This window comes from Stereum hirsutum (assembly GCF_000264905.1).
Source record: "Stereum hirsutum FP-91666 SS1 unplaced genomic scaffold STEHIscaffold_6, whole genome shotgun sequence".
NCBI lineage: Eukaryota > Fungi > Basidiomycota > Agaricomycetes > Russulales > Stereaceae > Stereum > Stereum hirsutum.
The window spans coordinates 993421-1012323 of NW_006763136.1; the positions used below are offsets into that span (position 1 = coordinate 993421).

Genomic DNA, 18903 nt, shown 5'->3' on the forward strand with positions numbered 1-18903 from the left:
GCGGGTGGACGTGTACGAGTGTGATCGTCGCGGAGCCACTCATCCACAAACCCATTCAGGCCATGTTTCATGTTGGCGCTCAAGTGACCCCTGGCCCTGCACCAGCCTGAGCAGGAACGTCAGGTCCCGACTATGTATCCTGGATCCTGTGCACCACAATTATTCCTCGCCGCCCACTGAAAACCGATGCAATATCCATGCGAGCATCTCAGATCAAACAGTGATACGAAAATGGCAGATGCGACGAATAAATAAACGCTATGCCAAACGAGGGACGATGCGAGAACGTAGAGAACTAAGAGACTACGAAGGATTGAGAACACGGAGACATACTATACACGAATATTGTACACAAAGGAAATCCAACACGAACTATGAGAACTTACAGACAAAGTGCCACACCTCGAGTACGTACACTCAGAGAAGGGTGGCGAGGACGGAAGAAGAGTGAATGAAGACTGGGTATAAACTTAGTAGAATCACAAGTCAGAATGCACAACGTAGACAGAAAACCAGACAGAAAACCGGAAGATACAAACGAAGAAAACAGGTTGATTACAAAGCAGGAAACAACTCAAACGAAGATCGGGGAGAGAAGAGAAAAGAAAGAGTCTAAATCGTAAGGTAAAACCTTGTCCGTGGTGGATGCTCGTAACTCGTAACCAACCGTGTCAAAACCGTAATGGCAAATGTCCAATGAACGAATGTAAATGTGGGCGAAGGATGCCCAGTTGAAGGATGGCGGTACCCGATTAGGTGAACAAAGCCGCGTCCAACCCGCGCGAGAAGTCCATCACCACGATCTTCTGATCATGCGAGGTGCTATAAACAGAAAACCACAAATCGTGTCAGCGCCGACTCAACACCGATGAGAGGGGTAATAAAAACTATCACGCACCTCACAATCCTCCGCATATCGAACTTCACATCGAAGATGTGGCTCGAATGTTGATGCTTAAACTCCCTAACCATCTTCCCAGTCCTCATATCCCACAGCTTCACCGTCCGATCATAGCTCGCACTGACCAGCCTTCCACTGGCGGGGTCGAAGGCCAAAGCGCGAACGAGAGCGTCGTGCCCAACGAGGGTCTTCACGCATTCGCCAGTGGAAGCGGACCATATCTTGATCTTACAGTCATTAGAACCGGAGACAATGAGGTCGTCCTGTGGTGAGAAGTCAGTCAATATAGGTCTGTATATCCGTGGAAAAAAGTGCTAACCTTGAATTCGATGCACGCGAGTCCACGGTCGTGGCCCTCAAACGTCGTCAACCGGTTCCCACTGGCAATATCCCAAAGCATCATCTTCCCATCGCCACTCGCACTGACGACCCTGCCGTTCTGAAGCCCGACGGCATTCACGGGCCCTTCGTGCCCGCACAAGGTCCTGTGAAGTTCGAGGGTCTTGCGGTTCCACACCCTGATCACTGCGTCTTTCGAGCTGTTTCGGGAAGATAATTAGTTAGATAGCGACGTTGATGATAGGATGAAGAGGAAGAGGAAGAGGAATGAAACCTACCAGCTCACAATCCAATCCTTGTCTATCCTCAAATCCAAAACTCCACCCATATGTCCCCTCAAGACCGCCTTCACCTCGGCATTCATCACCTTCTCCCCATTCGGACCCTTCTCCGCCCACATATCCCAAACACAGACTGTCCGATCACTGCTCCCGCTAACCATGAATCCTTTCCTTCCCGCACCCGTTAAGTCCTCATCTCCCCACCTAGGCACGTCCCAGTCTTTATCGAACTTAAGACAAAGAACGCTACCCTTGTGGCCTCGGAAAGTGCCCATCAACCTCCCCGTGTCGAGATCCCATACTTTGATAGTTTGATCTCGTGCGCCTGTGACGATCCTTCCACTATCAAACTCAAGACAGTACACAGAGTCTGCATGGCCCGAAAGGCGTGAAGATGTGGGTTCGAAAGACGGCGACGCCCATCGACGATCGAGTTCCAGACGATTGCGGTAAAGTAAGTTCCATGATAGAGAAAGTGGCGTCTGATGTCGAGGGTTCATAGTACGCGTTGAAACGGGAAGTTCGGGTGACCAGGGTGAGATGGCTGGCGTGAGTGATGACGCGCTCTGAGCGGGTGCAGTCGTCACGATGTGATAGTGGAAGTTCGGATTATGAGCGAGAGGGGAGGTTGGTGGTGACGAATGTGGCAGTCTTCGGATGATCGGTCTATGCCCGGGCAGACCCACGCTGTCCGGCGAGGAGTTATGGCGGAGTACGGGCATGATTCTGGGATCTTTCCAACCACGAGCTTTCGCCCGCTCGAGGTCTACTCCCCAACCCTCGCGGCGACAGAAGAGCTCCCGCCATACCGCGTTGTCGTCTGAGAGCGTATGCCACGTCCGGCAGACGGCTTGGCACGCGAGTATGGTCGAGAGATCAAGGTTGCACAATACTTGTACGGCGATTTCGGGGGGAAGATGCGAAAGGATATCTGCATGGAGCATACGGGGAGTCAGCAGGTCGATCGAGGAAGTTCACAGCCAAGTTCGCGAAGCATACCGATCCCGGTGACAGTCGTCCCATCTATGAAGCAAGCCTCGTCGTCGATAAGCTCACCCTCCTCGCCATCAAGAGGTTGGAGGTCTGCGTAGCTGTATCCACCGCCAAGAAAGTATTGGTCTACAGCTGCGGCTTTGCCCTTCGACTTGCGACCAGGGGAAGATATGGCATCCCATAGGCGGGGGAGAAGCGTCTTCCTTGACTTACAGGATGTAAGAGGAGGTCTACAGCCAACGGTGTGGGTGAGACCATAGGTAGAGCCATAAAGGGTATTCCGGCCTCGAGAAGGTGTGAAGAAGGAAGATACGGTGGCACCTCTGTTTCGAGTGAAAGTAGGGGCAGAGGGGAAACTGTCAAGAGGGTCCGGAGAAGGTGGACTGATCATGGAGAAGTCCATGCTGAAGGAGGGCGACGCTGGGCGAGTGACCGTCATGTCGTGTGGCACTGCGACGGGCGCACCATCCACCAAGTCCAAGTCGTCGAGTTGGTCACGAGGGACATTATCGTCCGACGTTGTCAAGAACGGCGAGCCCAACACCGAGCCAAATAATCTGGTGAACTTGGGAGGCGATGACGACGAAGGCTCGGAATCTGTAAGCGGGGAACCCTGACGGGGACGACGTGGGGGACGTGGGCGGGGTAAAGAAGAGAATGGGCCGAGTGGCGGGGAGGTGTTGGAGGACGAGGGGTAAACGTAAGTGGACGTCGAGGGTTGCATAGCGGCGTTGTCGTCTAGTGGGTCGTCCTCGTCGATTCCGTCGTCTCCGGTGTCGTGCTCGCTGTCGTGTGCGTCGTCGACGACCTGGTGGAGGGGATGAGATCTAAGACAAACGGCCGTTTCACGACTTCAACCGGGTTATTTAAGCCCTTACGCTTACCCCATATGGGTGACGTCACGAAGAATGAATAAGTTATCAAATTCCGGGGAAGAGTCTGGCCTAAGCCGTGCTCAACGTCGCGCTCGACAGCGACTACGACCGTGGCTCTTCTCGTCGACAATCATTAACCATGGCACCGCAGGATGATCCAAGAGACCCAGCTCTCGAAACAAAGCTTGTTCCACCGCCGACGTGGGCTCAGGAGTCCCTCGGTATGCCTTCCAACCTCCCTACTGAACTTATGGCATCGTTGACCAACATCGATCCTATGAAGACGGAGCAGGGACCGCAGGCATGATGCTGGCAGCAGCAGGAGTAATGACACGTAACAGGTACGCAGTTCTATCTCTGCTGCTTTGTGTAGTTCAGTAATAATGAAGACATCCTCGTCAACGAACTTTCATACACAGGACTCTCGCATGGCCTGCTTTGCTTTTTGGTATCGGTGCATACATCAACGCACACCCAATCCGCACTAAGGAAGGCTCGAATCCACCCATCGTGAATCTTCTGTGCGTCCTCGTCTTTCGCCCTCAATTGGAAGGATAACTCATAAGTATATATGTTGACTGTTTGCTTCACAGGATGTCGTTCTTCGCGTTGGTGGCTTCCTATCTACCCTTGTTCCTCCAGAGTCCCTCGAAGACTGCTACGCAGACACCTCTGTGAACCCATCACATTCTGACCATACTCCTTAATATTATCGCTGGTTTGGAATCCTGACTAGACCCGCAGCCCTGCCTGGTTGTCATGCGCCTCGGAAACACACTGGAACGAGTACTACGAACTTGGTAATACTGTTGAAGACTCGATGCTTGCATTCGGGTCGATTGTCTCTTCATTTTTAACAAGGCTGGCATCATAGCAACGATTCACGAATTGCCTGTGCGGTGAATTCTGAGTGTCTTCGTCCATTCCTTCTCGACTGAAGTTGACACTAAAGGCGTTGGAGGATATTGTCAACTCGGTTATGTATATACTGCCAGATCCGGTAGGTCCTTTGTGATATACAACTTGAGCAGGAGTACCCTAGCAAGTTCGGGAAGGGGAATTAGATTCAGATGAGCACCATTTTGTTGATTGTTGGGGGGATGTGTACTCTCAACAAAGCGCAGCCAACTTCAGAGCCTGGGGAGGCCATAGAGGGATTGAATGAGGATCTAGACAGAGCAGAGAAGCAGACGATCCGCGCGATACAATTAGCATCAAGCCCCGAATCTAAGTACAATAGACGAAAACAAGCAGAACACCTTCACAGTAAGTTATGTACCATGCGTGCATAAAAAAGAGTGTTCAGCGTTCAATCGGCAGTACTCGAAGGTTTCGAAGACCAGGAAGAAAGTGGGGAAAAAACCCGAAAGTAAGAAGAAGCTCAAATAGGGAAAAAATAGCAGGAGGGGGAAACACGGCCGGAAGAAGAAAAAAATATAATAGATGATACAGACGACAAATCCAGTTTGCTCGAGTCGTTTGGACGAAACATGCAGGGTGGTAGACAATATTGAAGTATGCACGACACACAAGATGCGACGAGTTGGGCAGATCATAGACTAGACGAGGGCGGAAACCGAAAGCAGAAGCAGAAGCAGGGTGGACCGACGTGAATGACGAAAACGAGACGAGACGGGTATGGACGTGCGAATACATAGTTGAGGGTGAGGACAATGCTGATAATGTGCGATCGAGTCTCGACGGAAGAATGTGCTGGGTAAAGGGAGGAGCAGTCGAAGGATAGTATGTTAGTTGAGGTAACCACGACATCTGGCAGAACCGCAGAGACATGGGATTTTGTCCTGCTCAATAGGGAAGTGATAGTCTGACGACGCAAGGATAAGCAACGAGAAGAACATGGAACAAGCGTGAAGGCATACGCACCATAAGTGATCTCGTCGCCCAGCTCGATGTCCTGCTTGGCATAAATGACGATCTTCTTCTCACCGAGGATAGTGATGATCTTCGCGGTACAGTTAGGGTCGCAAGAATGGTTAATTAACCGTCTGAAAAGCGAAACAAACACAGCCCAAATCAGTCCTCGCCCTGATACAGGAACACAGTGAAAAAAGAAATCAAACGCACCCAAGGTTTCCTTTCTTCGTAGCATCCACCACCAAATCCTCATCAATCCTAAACAAATAACTGCTCCCAATCCCCTGCCTCTCATACGCCTTCTCCCTCTTATCCGCAATCTGCGCCCTAATCACCTCTCCCACATACTCAATGACCATCTCCCCCCTCGCGATCCTCTCCATCGCATACAGCCCCCAATCGTGTATAGGCGACCGCGCGAACCGTAGGTGCTTCTTCCTCGTCTGCAGCTGGTTAAACTTGATCGTCAACTCCGCCGCGGCAGTCTCGCCCTTCGACAACGCCATCGCCCTCTGGACCTGGTTGATCTCCTCCAAACCTTGCGCCTGCCTACGAGCATTGGCACGGTTCGAGCGCGAGGAAGTCATGGTCTGTTTCGGCTGGTGGGGCTGGTTCTCCTCGACGGCATCTGTTGCTGAGGAACGCGAGGCGTATTGTGCGACGTAGGCGGATTTCTCGGCATGAGAGATCTTGTAGTAGCCCTCGGTACGCGCGGAGCCAGTAGTGTGAACTCGGAAAGGAGGAGGGGCATCGGGGTCTGATTCAGGTGGGGCAGGTGGAAGACGGTCTGGAAGATCAATGCCCATATCCTCGGCGAGGGCCAGCCGAGCATAATACATATCTTCGTCATCGTTGCATAGACCGAGTTTGATAGGATCGAGCGAAGGACTCGGTTTCTGTGCGGACGTGGGTGTACGTAAAGGCGAAGACGGGCGCGTAGAGGGCGGCGAAAGAGACGAGGCAGGTGTGATCTGGGCCACGGCGGGGGCAGTGAACTCCAAAGGTTCGGGGATGATGACCTCTTGGACAGTATCTTCGGTGACGATAGTTGGCTTGACCTTTCGACTCCCCTTTTTCGGTTTCTTCTCCTTCTGCACAGGAAGAGAAACACCGCCCTCGACCTTCAACTTCTTCTTCGCTGGCTCTTCTGCCTCGTCTCGCTCTACCGACGGCCTCTTATGCTCCTCCAGCACAATCGTCTCGACCACAGCAGGAGCAGAAACAGGGGTGGACACAGGAAGCGCGCTGGGAGCTGGGATGTCGTCCTCCGATTCGATATCCTCGTCTGCCACCCTCCTCGCCTCAGCCCTCCTCGCAGCCTCCTCTTCTTCTGCCCTCTTCCTCGCTTCCTCCTCCACATCCTTCTTTCTCTTCTTGACCGGCCTGTCAGCCACCGCCTCCACTTGCTTCTCCACCTTCTCTTCCTCCTTCACCTCGCTCACAGCCGTCGACGCCTCCGCCTCCACCTCCGGCACCTCCTCCACAGGTTTCACAACCACCGCGGCCTCTTCTCTCACCCTCTTACTCTGCTTCTTAAACGACAACCCCTTCAAATTCCTTGTCGCAAACGCCGCCGTCCCATCCTCCGCGACACCCTCCCTCGACCTAGCAATACTGACCACAACCTTTCTTGGTTTCGCCGCCAACTTCTTCACCCTAGCTCCAACCATCTTCTCCATGATATCCATCTCCAAAAGCTGTTTCAACTCCTTCGTGATAATCTGACCCGCCTGTTCAACGAGCTCCTCGTCCGTCCACGTTGTCTTGCTGCTGGAGCCAGAAAGTCCCGGGGCGAGGGCGGCAGAAGATGATAAGGACGTGGATGAGGCTGATGTGGGCGCGGGGTGGATGGAGAGTGTGACGGGGCGGTGGGCGAGGGTTCGGTTGCCTGCGTTAAGTACCATGGCGGCACGCCGGGCTGTGTCGCTCGTTTCGAAGCAGACATACCAACCAAGGTGGTCTTGTAGGACCTGTCGTGGTCACGTAATGTGTCAGTACGGCACAAAGGACGAAAAAGGCCGACAAGGGCCCAAACAGAGAAAAACAATGCAAATACGATGGCAACGACACGGCGCCGTTGCCGCGTGGTGCATTGTCCGTCGTTTTTGTCCTTCCCCTTGTAGATACAAATAGAAGTCGAAGATCAATGCGCACCTTATCGACTTTGAAATCCCGAAAGAAAACCTTCACGTCCTCTTCCCTGACCGAACCCCCCGACTGTCCGCCCACACCTTCCAACTTCACGTAATCATGCCCATTCTGTCTCAACGCATCCATCACGATCTCTCTCTGTCTCGCCTGTGCCGCCATCTTACTCGACATGCCCGGCATCCTTGAAACAGGCGACGGGGACCTCTCTTCGTCCTTCCGACTCGCGGGACTAGCCTCATAATGGTCTTCGTCGCGAACATAGCGAAATGAGGTCCGGCCCCGAGTCGGCTGGGGCGTCGAAGAGGACGAATTGGAATGGTGGTGAGTGGGCCGTGAAGACTGGGAGTATTGGTCTCGATGGTTCTCGTGTCGTGTCGGACGACTAGGCGCTGTGGACTTCGCGCTCATAATACGTGCACGGACGAGCGAAGGGGGCGGTCGACGAACTCTTGGAGCCGCCATGGGCTGAAGCGGACCAGACGCCGTTGCATCCGGAATCTGTGAAGCATTCGGAGTCGGAGGCCTCGGTGGAAGACTGGCAGGGAGTGCGGGCAAAGTCGAAGTGCTAGCATGAGGTTGTGGGGTCGCCGTGAATCCGGGTGGCATGGGAAGAGGCGTACGACCGTGCAAAAATTGTGCGAAAGGATTGGCCGATCGCCAGGGGTTGGTAGCAGGGGCAGATGTCGATTGTGGTGTTGTGCCCATAGGCGTCCTGCTCGATGCGCTGTTTGGCGTCGCTCGTGAATTGTTCGTGGTCATATCCTTCTCTTCCCTCTCTTTTCTCCGCTGCGCATCGACCGCCCTTCGCTTCCTAGCCTCCATCTCCTTCATCAACGCTCTCATCACCTTGCCCTCTCCATCAAGCACAACCTTAATCCCCTCTGACCCTTTTCCAACGCTGTTATTGTTGTTGGCCAAAATAACACCGTCGGTACTGAGCTTCTTCCCGTTCTCTTTCTGAGCACACCGTCGAGCCTCCTCGTGAGTCGAGAAGCGAATGTGAACGATACCGAGAGCACCGCCCAGTCGGTCGATTTGAGGGTCGTAACCGACGATTGGCCCGTACACAGAAAAATGTTGCTGGATTTTCTGGTTCGGCATTAGAGTAGGAAGGTTCGTGACGAGTACTGCTGTAGGCGGTGCTGGTCCCGTAGAGTGATCGTCGTACTAAGACAATCAAAATTCGTGAGTATCGCCAGATTGGTACTAAAACGCGAAAATGAACATACCTCCCACTTGACCTCGTACATTGTCGACCTCAACGCCCGTACTGTTCCTGATCTCTTGATTGTTTCGCCTGTAGTAGACTTTCTCGGATCCCGCACAATAGGCTCGGGCTCGCCAGGAACGGTCTCTCCAGCAAAACGCGTCAAAATTTCCTTCCCTTTTCCCTTCCCTTTTATTCTCTGCTCATCCGAACTGCCTGACCCAGCCTTCCTCACAATTTCGATGATCGGGCTCCAATACGATTCTGTCTTCCTATCCGTCATAAAATCGTAAAGAACCTTGAAATCTTTGCCTGGCGGGTATTCGTCTCGCGAAGGAGGCCATGGAGGTAATGGAGGTAACGAGTACGTTTTCGGTGGTGATGGAGGTCGTGGTGGAGGTGTGAGCGGCCGTGAGTTTGGAGGAGGGTATGGAGGCGGGTGGAATTGCTGTGACGAGCGAGGAAACTGTGGGATATGGCTTCGCGGGTGAGATGGAAGTGATGATGGAGGTGCGTGCTGAGGAGGTGGGTAGTACGTTTGATTTGGTTGAGGGGGTTGTCGTGGGTCGAACGATTGCCAGGGAGCGTTCGGGCCAGGTGGAGGTGGTGGTGGATAACCGAACGATGGTGGCTGAGGAGGGGCGTCATATGGAGGAGGTGGGGGAGGGATTAGATCTGATGGAGGTGGCGGTGGAGGAGGTTCTATCGACGGAGGGGGTGGAGGGGGTGGTTCGGTGCTTGGTGGCGGTGGCGGAGGCGGGTCATTTATTGGAGGAGGTGGAGGGGGAGGTTCTGTCGTCGGAGGCGGGGGCGGCGGGGGTTCTGACGTTGGTGGCGGTGGCGGCGGTGGTTCTTCTGTGGGTGGAGGTGGAGGTGGTGGTTCCGTCGCGGGCGGGGGTGGCGGTGGCGGGTCATACGAAGGTTGTGGCGGGACGAAGTTTCGTGGAGCAGTAGGAATTGCTGGCTGCGAAATTGTCGCAAAGCTGGAAGACCAGCCGCCAGGACCCGTCTGACGTCCGTTCAGCGCAGGCTGCGCGAGATTGAGCGTGCGATTGACAGGGCTCCTGTTCGACGGCCCAGGATCGCGAGACTAAGTCAAAGGCGCGTCTAATGTCAATATACGCGTCCTTCACACGCAAAATATCGCGAAAATTTGGACATACTGTGCTTGCGAGTGCTTGGTTGCTCCACTTGATGTCCAGTTTCTTTTGCGCTGCTGGTTTGGCGTGCGCGCCATTGGGCGCTGTGGATATTGGGGGCGAAGGCCCATTCGCCTTGGGCGGCGGACTTGACGCGAGCGGGTTGTGTCCATTCAAGAGAGGTTTCCCACTGCCAATCTTCCCGTTCAAGCCTCCTGCCTTGCTCGTCGATGCCTGCGGCTGGGACATTTGAGGGCCATTGGTGAGACTTCGAGGGCCGGTCGGCGGCGCCTTGTCTCGACGGCTGTTCTGAGCAGTGGCAGAGGTAGAGGACGATGGCGGGGGAGCGGCAGGGAGCGGCGGGTTCAAGAGTGCTCTTGGCCCTCGCGGAGGAGCCTTGCCCGACATCGCGGTCGTCGTTGTAGATGTGATTCGTCGTTGCCGTCAGGCTCGTCGCCGTCGTCGCTATCGACGTCGACGGTGCAGAGCGAGAGAGCGTGCTGGTCCGTGTTGTGGCTTGTTTGCGACGCTCGTCGTTGATCGTGAGATGGCGGCGGCGGCAATCCCCTGTTCCTTTTGTCCTCCTTCTTCCCTCTCCAGCGCGACAAGATGGCGCAGCTTGACACGTCTCTCACTCTCTTGCTCCATATTACAAAATGCGGCGATGTTCTCATTTGGTTTCTGATTTTTTGAACAATTTTCGCGCTTTTTGTCTCGTCTGGCAGCGCGGGCTCGAAGGGGCTGGCAGTTCGCGGTGAGCAACCCATTCACAGCCCGCATCGCATGTGCTTGAGCGCCTGGCCTGGCACGCTCCCGCTCTCCGGTGAGACGTGTGTCACGTCCACTTCCCATCTGGTGTGTACGGAACGTCCTTTCTCGGCTTTCTGGGGTGGTCGACGTCTCGCCCTGGCTTCCCTGACACTCCCGGCGTCACTTGGCTACCACCTACTTCGTGCAACTTCGTCTTGTTTTCTCTCTTGTGCTGTATTTGGTGATTTTTTCTGGGCCTTCTGAAAAGTGGCCCGGAAATCGCACATTATCTCTGGGGCTGACATTCATCTGAAGAGGCGGCATCGGATGGGATCTATGTATATCCGCGTGGAATGAGGCGCAGGGGGTTGTATGGAATGAGGCGAAGGAGGGAGTCAGCTGCGCGGTTTGGTGATACGTGTAGGCCGCGTGGAGGCGGGCGCCTTGTCTTCGTGCACTCCGTTGCGCGAGACGGCTCTGTACTCGAGTGCGTAGACTTGTTCCTCATCCTTTGCGGTCGATACGATATTCACGGTCTTTGTTTTTCTCTGGCAGATAACCGCCCTTACCCTATGATTCAATCTAGTTGCCACGTGTACCACGTAGCGAGAGTGTGTCGGAACGGTGCAGGTGTGAGAGATTCAGAACACTGCGAAGGGTCCACCGAGTGTGGCTCCTGGGTCTTTGGTGTAGTTGGAAGAGAGAACACGGTAACTAGGGACCCGGTCTTGCAATGAAGCGTAAAAGGGGGTGAGTGGCGGCATCGGCTGCGTCGCGTATTTATGGGAAGAAAGGAGAATATCTCTGAGAGTAGAGACATGGTCAAGCTGTGGTTTTTGTTCATGTACCTAGCCTCCGTACACGCAAAAGATTTTGCAATAATTTTCCCGTGCGACCAGACTGCAAGTACTTGTGTGGAGTGTATCAGCATGTTTGAGGTCGTGTCGGACTCGGAAGACAAGCAACGCGTTCGGAACGGAACGGATGGCAGGATTCCAGTTCACGCAACAACCAACGTTAACGTTCATCTCTCATCGACCACTACGACGAAGACTGTGTTCTGTTCTCGACTCTCTGGTTGCTCGAGCTTGACTAGTCGCTCTGTTTATGACCATGTGGACGATTCTTACATGCCCGCGTCCAGGCTGAGGAATCTGGATAAATTGTACCAGTTCAACTCCTCGATGACAGAATGGCGACCACGCACAACCTTCAGCTAGTATTTCAATCTCAATCACTGCCATCAACGCTGCTGAGACTAGTACTGGTGACCCAGTCTCGGCGGACTCATGCACCTCACAATTTAGCAACGGACCTCCTTGACCTTCCTGGCATCTCCAATATGGACGATACTTCTAGTGACTTGTCGAGATAAGGCTGGCCGTTTTGTGATTCTCGGTCGGGGTGCACTCTTATAAAGTAAGTAGTCTCTTGCAATTCATTATGATTTCGTTCTATACATAATTTGCATGACAATCCTCGCGAAATATAAACACATCGCCTACAACGTCCTCCTCGTCCATTGCCCTATGTGCCAGCACAAAGGCCTAGATTTCACCCCAAACCTTTTCTGCTGCTGCTTCGTATTACACCAATCTGCCTTCCATGCCAGAACGTGAAGGAACCCGTATCTTCAGAACCCAACAACCCCACCCCTCATCCTCTCCATCTGCTTCGCCTTCGCCTTCCCCCTCGGCAACTTCCCATGCTTCCCCTCCCTCAGATGTCTCTTCAGCGCATCCCTCCTCGAGAACGTCGTCCCGCAACCTTCGTGGCCGCACATGATCCCCGGTACCGCTATACTGTCCTCGCTGGGATGTACCGTCTGGACGTGGCGACGAAAGTCGAGTTCGCGTTTGATTGATGCGCCGCAGGGGCAGAGCCATCTTCCGTCTGGACGTTGAGTGGTGGAGATATGATGGGGAGTATGGGTGAAAGAGAAGTTTGAGGAGGATTCGGGGGAGGTGAAGGTCGAGGTTGAGGCGGATGTGGATGGAGAGAAGGGGGAGGTCGAAACGGAGGACGGAGAGCTGGTGTATGAGGGGGTAAATTGCGTCGTGAACCTGCCGGTGTTCGATATTAGCCATAGAAAACGTTCGGTGGAGAGGTGAAGTTTACATCTCGCCGACGTCTAGTCGTGTCTTTACTCCCTCTGCATCAATCTCTTCAATCATGATCTCACCTCCTCGGGATGCGTGCCCACCAATCTGGTGAGCGCCACCTAAGTTCGACACAGTGGGTGTCGGCTGCCCGAAATCCTGATAATCACGCTCGGTGAATGGGTCGGATGTTGTTACGGGACGGGGGAACGTCGACGACGAATGACCTGTACTGAGAGAGCGGTAATGAGACAGCTGGGCCCACAATTCCGGGAAGAGGAATTCTTCAAGGGCTTCGTCCGAAGAATCTCGCGGAAGATCCAGTTCGGACGAAGAATTATCTTTCGTGCTCGGAAGTCCGCAGTCTACTTCGTCGACGGCATAGTGGGGCCCAAAGAGCGAAGATGTATGGTACGGAAGGGGCAAGACCTGTTGAATGTTGGGGACCTAAGGAGTATGCATCAGAAACTAAGTGATGGTTGAACCGGTAACATATACGATGAACACTTACCTGCTGCAGCTCATGGAGCGAGTCTAGGTCGTTTGGGCCATATAAATTATGTGCAAGTCCAATAGTGTCTGAAGTATGCTGTGAAGGCGTTAGTACCGGAAGAAATAAATAAAGAATGTGCAGAGACTTACAGCATGGCTGCCCGGAGTCGGGAAGCCATACCCTGGAAGATGAGGTCCGCCAGTAGAAATATCCGTCGTGGATGGGGCAAGTGGCACATATAATCCTGAGCCCTGCTGCATCGCGTCTTGGTTGGCACTGGGGTTTGGTGGATCTTGGCTGAAATGTGGAAATTCCCTAGAAAGAGCATAAGGTCGTTCATAGCTATGGACAAAAGTTGACCTCTCCGTATATCCGTGAACGGAGGGAGCAAAGTCGGCGGACTGGGTCCAAGTCGAGTTAAAGTAATTGGTGTCCATGAAGTCTGAGTGTGTGTGGAACAGAGTGGGTGGTGATGCTTCAGTAGCTCGCAGAGAGAGAGGCGGCTGAAAAGTTGGGGGGAAAAGTAAACGTCTTGCCCTCCCCTCCCTCTCCTCTCCCTTTCTTATACCCCCAGCCCACCTCGCCAAATAACCAAATCATCGCCCCATGCATTCCGACCCGTCACTCTCGACCAATCGCGTCCTCCAAAGCTCGTCAAATGCACCTCCAGTCCAGACGTTTTAATGTCTGAAAATCGAGCGATATTCGAGTGTGAGAGTCTCTCCTTCCTAGTTGGGAACACGAGGCTGGTTTCGCTCCATATCGGGAGAAACTGATAGTGGGTTGGCTAAATCGGGAGAAACTGATTAGAGAACATGAGGCAGGGCGGTGGACGCTCGGTGGCGGAATTGATCTGAGGCCGTTGGAGTGAAAGGAGCAAGAGTCCGAGAGGGTCCTTGGTTTGTCAAGATGTTGACGAAGAGCATGAACGGCGAACGCTTCTAATTACAGCTAAGGTGCCGTTTCCTAGTCTCCCAATTTAAATGCAGAGTACACGGGATTTTCAACCGGGCAAGCGAGGATCATACCAATTGCAGAACAATGCGCCGAGCAAGTTGTCGACAGTGGACATCCGATAAAGGGACGATTTCCTTTCCCAAAGATACTAGAAGGCTTCACGTCGACTAAGTAAAATCAGACACAGAAGACAAGCGGACTCAGCGAAGTCGCAAATAAATCGCAGACTCGGAGGCGTTGTTCGTTCCGGGAATGTTATGAGCGTTGACTTTAGTAGGACGAGAGTCGAAATGATTGGCCCATGCAGCATGACAGAGCAGCGTTAATCGTCGCGAACCTGACCATTTAAGGCTCAGGTGGAAAAGGTTGTCTTCGCTAGCTGTTTTACCAAGACGAGAAGTGTGATGGTCAATAAGGAGGATGAGAGAAAGTCGTCGTCAGAAATGGAGTGTGGCGGTGGCACAACCGCATGGCATCGGCCGGGACAAGGCGAAATCGTCTCAACGCAGAATTTGTTCTCTTGACCTTCAGAGACTCAGAGCTACTATTTCGCATTCTTCCTCTACTTGGAGAACTTAGCCCACTCATTAGGCAGTCAAAAAGGGGTAAAGATGCCTTCAATCCCCGTCTCTTCCCAAATATTCGACCTTGCTTTCCATCCAACTTCGTCTCTTGTTTATACTGGTCTCCTCAACGGCGAAATCAAAGCGTTCAGCTACGACGAGCAAGGACAACACGAAACAAAATTTTCTCTCAGACCGTCAAAGCGCTCGTGTAGAGGGCTGGCTACGAGCGAGGATGGCAGTAAACTGTGGGCCGTAGGGAAAGCGAAGAGTATATTGTGCGTTGAGTTTCTTTCTAGACCATGCGCGGCAATAGGCTGACTGCGTTGAAGTACTGTTGACACAGAAACAGGTGACCTAGTGGATACTAGGGCTGTAGTGCATGAGTGAGTTCTATGATTTGAACGTTTACTCGACCGTGTTGTCCTCGGTATATATTGACATACCTAGTGATTGAAAAGCGCACCTATCAATCGCGTGAAATGCTTGTTACCAAATCTACTCGCCACTGGGGACGACGACGGGGTCATCAAAGTATGCAGTCATTCGTCCTACGCAATAACCCCTCTGCTCATTGCTTCATGTGTCCTCAGCTATGGGATCCTCGAAAACCCGAATCAATAACAACATACACTCAACATTTCGACTTCATATCAGACTTCCTATGGTTAGCGGACAAAAAGCAACTCGTCGCTACTAGGTAAAACCAGCCTCGCATCATTCTCTGGTATCTCGATTAACCGGCGCTCACCTTCTCTCAGTGGTGACGGTACGCTTTCAGTAATGGACGTTCGATCGAAGAAAACAGAACCATTTGCGCACTCTGAGGATCAAGAGGACGAATTGCTTTCCATCGTTCCGATAAAAGGGTGGGTACCGTCTATACCTTTTCTACTTCGTTTCCCGGGGCATTGACCTTTGGCTTGTCGTTGCATCATCAGCGGGACCAAAGTTGTCGTTGGGACGCAACTGGGCATACTGTCCATCTTCAATCGCAAGTCCGGCTGGGGTGACTGCGTCGATCGCGTCCCTGGGTATGTCTTCTCTTGTACTGCGCCTGAAAAACTACCTACTCAGCTTTGACGTTGGTTTCATCGACCAGACATCCGCATTCAATTGACGCCCTCTGCGCTCTCCCTTCATCCTACCCCTCGTCGCATAGCACCATCCTAACAGGATCCTCCGATGGCCTCATACGTGCTGTTCAATTGCTACCAACAAAACTGCTTGGCGTCATAGCAGACCACGGAGAGTTTCCGATAGAGCGAATAGAAATAGACAGGGCGGGAGAGGGGAGATGGGTCGGGAGCGTAGGGCACGATGAAGTCTTAAGGTTAACGGATCTCAAAGATGTGTTTGAGGACGAGGACGAGGCTGACCAGGACGAGAACGCAAAGTCGGAGGTCAGTGGAGATCGGGACAGTGACGAAGAGGAGGCTGTAGGACTGGAAGCTGGGGAAAAGATGAAAGGGAAGGAGGCTCGGGAAGGATTGGAAGATGATGACGAGGAGGCTGATGGAGAGGCTGATGCGGGTGTAGTGGAGTCAGCAGCAGACAAATCGGCAGACGAGGATTCGGATGTGCCGAAGGAGAAAAAGAAGCGAGGAAAGAAGCCAAAAGACGAGTTACAGGGTAGGAAGAAGCAGAAGGGCAAGAACGAGCTTGTCATGGATCCTGGCTTTTTCTCGGGGTTGTGACCTCGCACGATATGTATGTTTGTCCAAGGGGTTCACATTCAGACAATCCATAATTGGCAAGCTACATCACCATTCCCAGTTTTCGGGATCAGTTGAATGAATTTCTCGCAGGCGGGCGGTTGCTATCTTCGAGCTCGATGACTAGACACCATCATGCCAGAACCGCGTTCGAGCGGTGTAACAAACGACGCGATATAAACGACTACAGTTACAGTTGAGTAGTCTACGAGTTACGACATGGAGACCCCGACGAATCCAAGAAATTCCGATAACACAACGCAATCCATGACCCGAATACACCAAGAGGGACGAGAAGGACAAAAGTGGCGACGTAAAGGAGGCTGTTCGATCCACAACATAGCAATATAGCTGAAAGACGAAAAACATAGCACGAACGAGTAAGCAAACTAGTACAGACAAGCTAGTACAGATCATGATCTGAATACAACACTAGGTGAGTACAATTGAATTGAGGAAAGATAGCATCTTCATCCTCCATGTTGAGGAGTCTCGAAGGACACTCGGAGAGTATCGCGCCAACGGCCCAGGCCACCATCAATGACAGATGGGCTCATCATGACCCCATAGGCCAGCGTACCGCCGAGACTCAAGGTCTCGAGGGGTGAAGTGGGCTGGTTGAATCTGTGGCGTAGCATGGATATGAACTGCTGGTATGACCCCCTCATCTGCGGCGGCCAGAGTTCGTGAACGTCAGAAACACGTAGATGACGAAGTGCTGGGAATATGAGTGTTCCTTCGTGGGGCCCAAGGCCGGTGAGGACCTGAGTGTGGGCCAGATCCTTGAAGTCGGTGTAGGTGAGGTCACGGACGCGCCTCAAGTGCTCGAGACTGGTGAATAAGGTCTCGTCACTGACCCCTCCGACGTCCGTCAAGATGGTTAGTTTTTCCACTGAGTTCAGCGGAAGGCCTTGGGCGACGAGCTGGATCACGTCCGACTGAGGGTCTCCATTGTTGTGGAGCAACCGAAGGGAGAATCGGTGGCGATTATCAAGGCTACGGCAGCCCCAAGACATAAGGTTACGATGGATGACAATGGACAGCTCCACGAAAGGTCCGTAAGAAGTTCGTAAGACGCCGTTGGGAGACGCTAGGATGTTGATGAGATCGCGGACATGGGAGGTGCGGGAGAATGGTATGGTTGAATCAAGTGAAAGGTTGGTCAAGGAGGGTAACGTGAAGCCTTCGAACAACTGAACCCAGCTAGCGGGTGTTCCGCACGATAGATAAATGGAGGTGAGATGGTCCATTGTCAAGGGCGGAGGCATGGATACCGTGGGCGGCCTGCCAGTATCGATCCAATAGGATAGGCGAAGACTTTCGAGCTCTGGCGATTCGGTAAGAAATTGGCGTAGCAATGTGGCATCTAGGTCTGCAGTGTCGTCACCGCCATCCAAGACGCCACCCCTGAGCGCGAGATGCGTAAGGTGAGGGAGTGAAATGGGCTGGGAGAGTCCGCTAAAGTAGCACCCGGTAAGATATAGCTTGCGTAGTGTCGGGGCATGCAATGCAATAAGACGCCCGGGCAGGACATGGTGAGGACCGATTCCGCCGATCGCGTGAATGTCCAGTGTTTTGAGACACCGCGGCCTAACCAAGGCATTGGCGACGGTCGTAAGGGAGTCTTTCCCTGCAGTTAAGCGGATGTTGACGATCTGAGAGGGATGTGTGGTGATGAACTTTTCTAGAGCCAAGAAACCCTGTTGGTGGGGAAGCGATTGGTATGGTTTCGAAGACAGGTCAAAATCGACTGTGACAGGCAAAGGGTGGCAGCGCTTGGCCATTATGTCCATCCACATACGGCTTGGAATCCCGTGGATATGTGTCCAAAGCATTTTTGCGCCGAGGGCGGCACGCCTCCAGCGTCGACAGACTTGTGTGACAGCAATCCAAGGAAGCTGGACTTGCTGAAACGAGGGCAGTTGACGGTCAGGAAACTCTGCAACGTCAACGTATCGCCACGATGATCCACTGCGGAACATGGGACTCCCAATGACACTAGGAAAGACGTGAATGCCAGAGTGTAGTACGCGTCGAGCGGGATCGTCCAAGAAAGACGAAACATTCTCGTCGTCCGCGCTGGTCCGCCCTAAGCTGTCTGCGGCCGAGTCGTCGCAAAACCAAAAGACCCTCGTGAGCAGCTCGTCTGGAAGGCGAGAGATGGGGGAGAAAGCATTTCGGCCCTCCAAGAGGTACATGGTGGCTGCACGAAGATCCTCGACCTCCTTGTCAATGAGGTGGCGGACCTCGAGGGCTGTTTTCGGCGTCGCTGTTGCGACGAGATCATGGAGCCGCTTGGACCATTGACAAACATTCAGCGAGCCCCTTTCCCTTTCAAGCTCGCTGCAGTGAGGTTAAACGCGAAGAGAAACAAATAAGATCATAGTTGTGCAGAACATACGACGCGTAAGTATGACGTGCCTTGTGATAGAATTTGAGCCTGCCGGTTGCTCATCAACGGCTACAGTACTCTGAGTACTAGTAGGGACGGAATCCATCTACCCAAGAAGTATGAAAAAAAAATCTAGGTTGTGAAAGTGAGCCACTGACCTCGAGAGAGTTGTG

The 18903-nt window shown here is 53.0% G+C and overlaps 5 protein-coding genes across 5 annotated transcripts; 2 read left to right on the top strand and 3 right to left on the bottom strand.

The window, feature by feature from the left end:
• Positions 1 to 279: 279 nt before the first annotated feature.
• STEHIDRAFT_78183 (WD40 repeat-like protein) lies at positions 280 to 3144 on the bottom strand. The gene is made up of 5 exons (XM_007303221.1): positions 2521 to 3144; positions 1519 to 2452; positions 1221 to 1440; positions 899 to 1164; positions 280 to 822 (listed from the first exon to the last, which is right to left on the bottom strand). Exons 1-5 carry the CDS (start codon positions 2951 to 2953, stop codon positions 753 to 755), a joined length of 1923 nt encoding a protein of 640 aa, XP_007303283.1. The 5' UTR covers positions 2954 to 3144; the 3' UTR covers positions 280 to 752.
• Positions 3145 to 3488: 344 nt separating this feature from the next.
• On the top strand, positions 3489 to 4096 carry STEHIDRAFT_168090 (uncharacterized protein). Its single transcript, XM_007303501.1, has 4 exons — positions 3489 to 3610; positions 3673 to 3730; positions 3809 to 3910; positions 3983 to 4096. The coding sequence occupies exons 1-4, from the start codon at positions 3529 to 3531 to the stop codon at positions 4065 to 4067; spliced, it is 327 nt and encodes a 108-aa protein (XP_007303563.1). The 5' UTR covers positions 3489 to 3528; the 3' UTR covers positions 4068 to 4096.
• A 1041-nt stretch (positions 4097 to 5137) lies between these two features.
• On the bottom strand, positions 5138 to 5851 carry STEHIDRAFT_56239 (SET domain-containing protein; the record flags this gene model as incomplete). Its single annotated transcript, XM_007303159.1, has 3 exons — positions 5138 to 5214; positions 5274 to 5395; positions 5475 to 5851. 3 exons carry the CDS (start codon positions 5849 to 5851, stop codon positions 5138 to 5140), a joined length of 576 nt encoding a protein of 191 aa, XP_007303221.1.
• Positions 5852 to 12144: 6293 nt separating this feature from the next.
• STEHIDRAFT_156274 (uncharacterized protein) lies at positions 12145 to 13540 on the bottom strand (the record flags this gene model as incomplete). Its single annotated transcript, XM_007303502.1, has 4 exons — positions 12145 to 12574; positions 12630 to 13057; positions 13122 to 13199; positions 13253 to 13540. 4 exons carry the CDS (start codon positions 13538 to 13540, stop codon positions 12145 to 12147), a joined length of 1224 nt encoding a protein of 407 aa, XP_007303564.1.
• Positions 13541 to 14642: 1102 nt separating this feature from the next.
• Positions 14643 to 18820, top strand: STEHIDRAFT_96365 (WD repeat-containing protein JIP5). Its single transcript, XM_007303503.1, has 8 exons — positions 14643 to 14901; positions 14956 to 15009; positions 15085 to 15157; positions 15217 to 15323; positions 15385 to 15492; positions 15565 to 15657; positions 15726 to 18681; positions 18760 to 18820. The coding sequence occupies exons 1-7, from the start codon at positions 14672 to 14674 to the stop codon at positions 16318 to 16320; spliced, it is 1260 nt and encodes a 419-aa protein (XP_007303565.1). The 5' UTR covers positions 14643 to 14671; the 3' UTR covers positions 16321 to 18681; positions 18760 to 18820.
• The last annotated feature ends 83 nt before the right edge of the window (positions 18821 to 18903 follow it).

What these genes read in the sequence shown, in the direction of transcription:
- STEHIDRAFT_96365 (XM_007303503.1), top strand. Translation starts at nt 14,672, where the DNA reads ATGCCTTCAATCCCCGTCTCTTCCCAAATATTCGACCTTGCTTTCCAT. An exon ending in ACGACGACGGGGTCATCAAA is followed by an intron (nt 15,158 to 15,216) that starts GTATGCAGTCAT and finishes ATGTGTCCTCAG; the next exon opens with CTATGGGATCCTCGAAAACC. An exon ending in TCCATCGTTCCGATAAAAGG is followed by an intron (nt 15,493 to 15,564) that starts GTGGGTACCGTC and finishes TTGCATCATCAG; the next exon opens with CGGGACCAAAGTTGTCGTTG.
- STEHIDRAFT_78183 (XM_007303221.1), bottom strand. Translation starts at nt 2,953, where the DNA reads ATGACGGTCACTCGCCCAGCGTCGCCCTCCTTCAGCATGGACTTCTCC. An exon ending in GACGACTGTCACCGGGATCG is followed by an intron (nt 2,453 to 2,520) that starts GTATGCTTCGCG and finishes TGCTCCATGCAG; the next exon opens with ATATCCTTTCGCATCTTCCC. An exon ending in GATATGCGGAGGATTGTGAG is followed by an intron (nt 823 to 898) that starts GTGCGTGATAGT and finishes TTCTGTTTATAG; the next exon opens with CACCTCGCATGATCAGAAGA.
- STEHIDRAFT_168090 (XM_007303501.1), top strand. Translation starts at nt 3,529, where the DNA reads ATGGCACCGCAGGATGATCCAAGAGACCCAGCTCTCGAAACAAAGCTT. An exon ending in GTGGGCTCAGGAGTCCCTCG is followed by an intron (nt 3,611 to 3,672) that starts GTATGCCTTCCA and finishes GATCCTATGAAG; the next exon opens with ACGGAGCAGGGACCGCAGGC. An exon ending in CCACCCATCGTGAATCTTCT is followed by an intron (nt 3,911 to 3,982) that starts GTGCGTCCTCGT and finishes TTTGCTTCACAG; the next exon opens with GATGTCGTTCTTCGCGTTGG.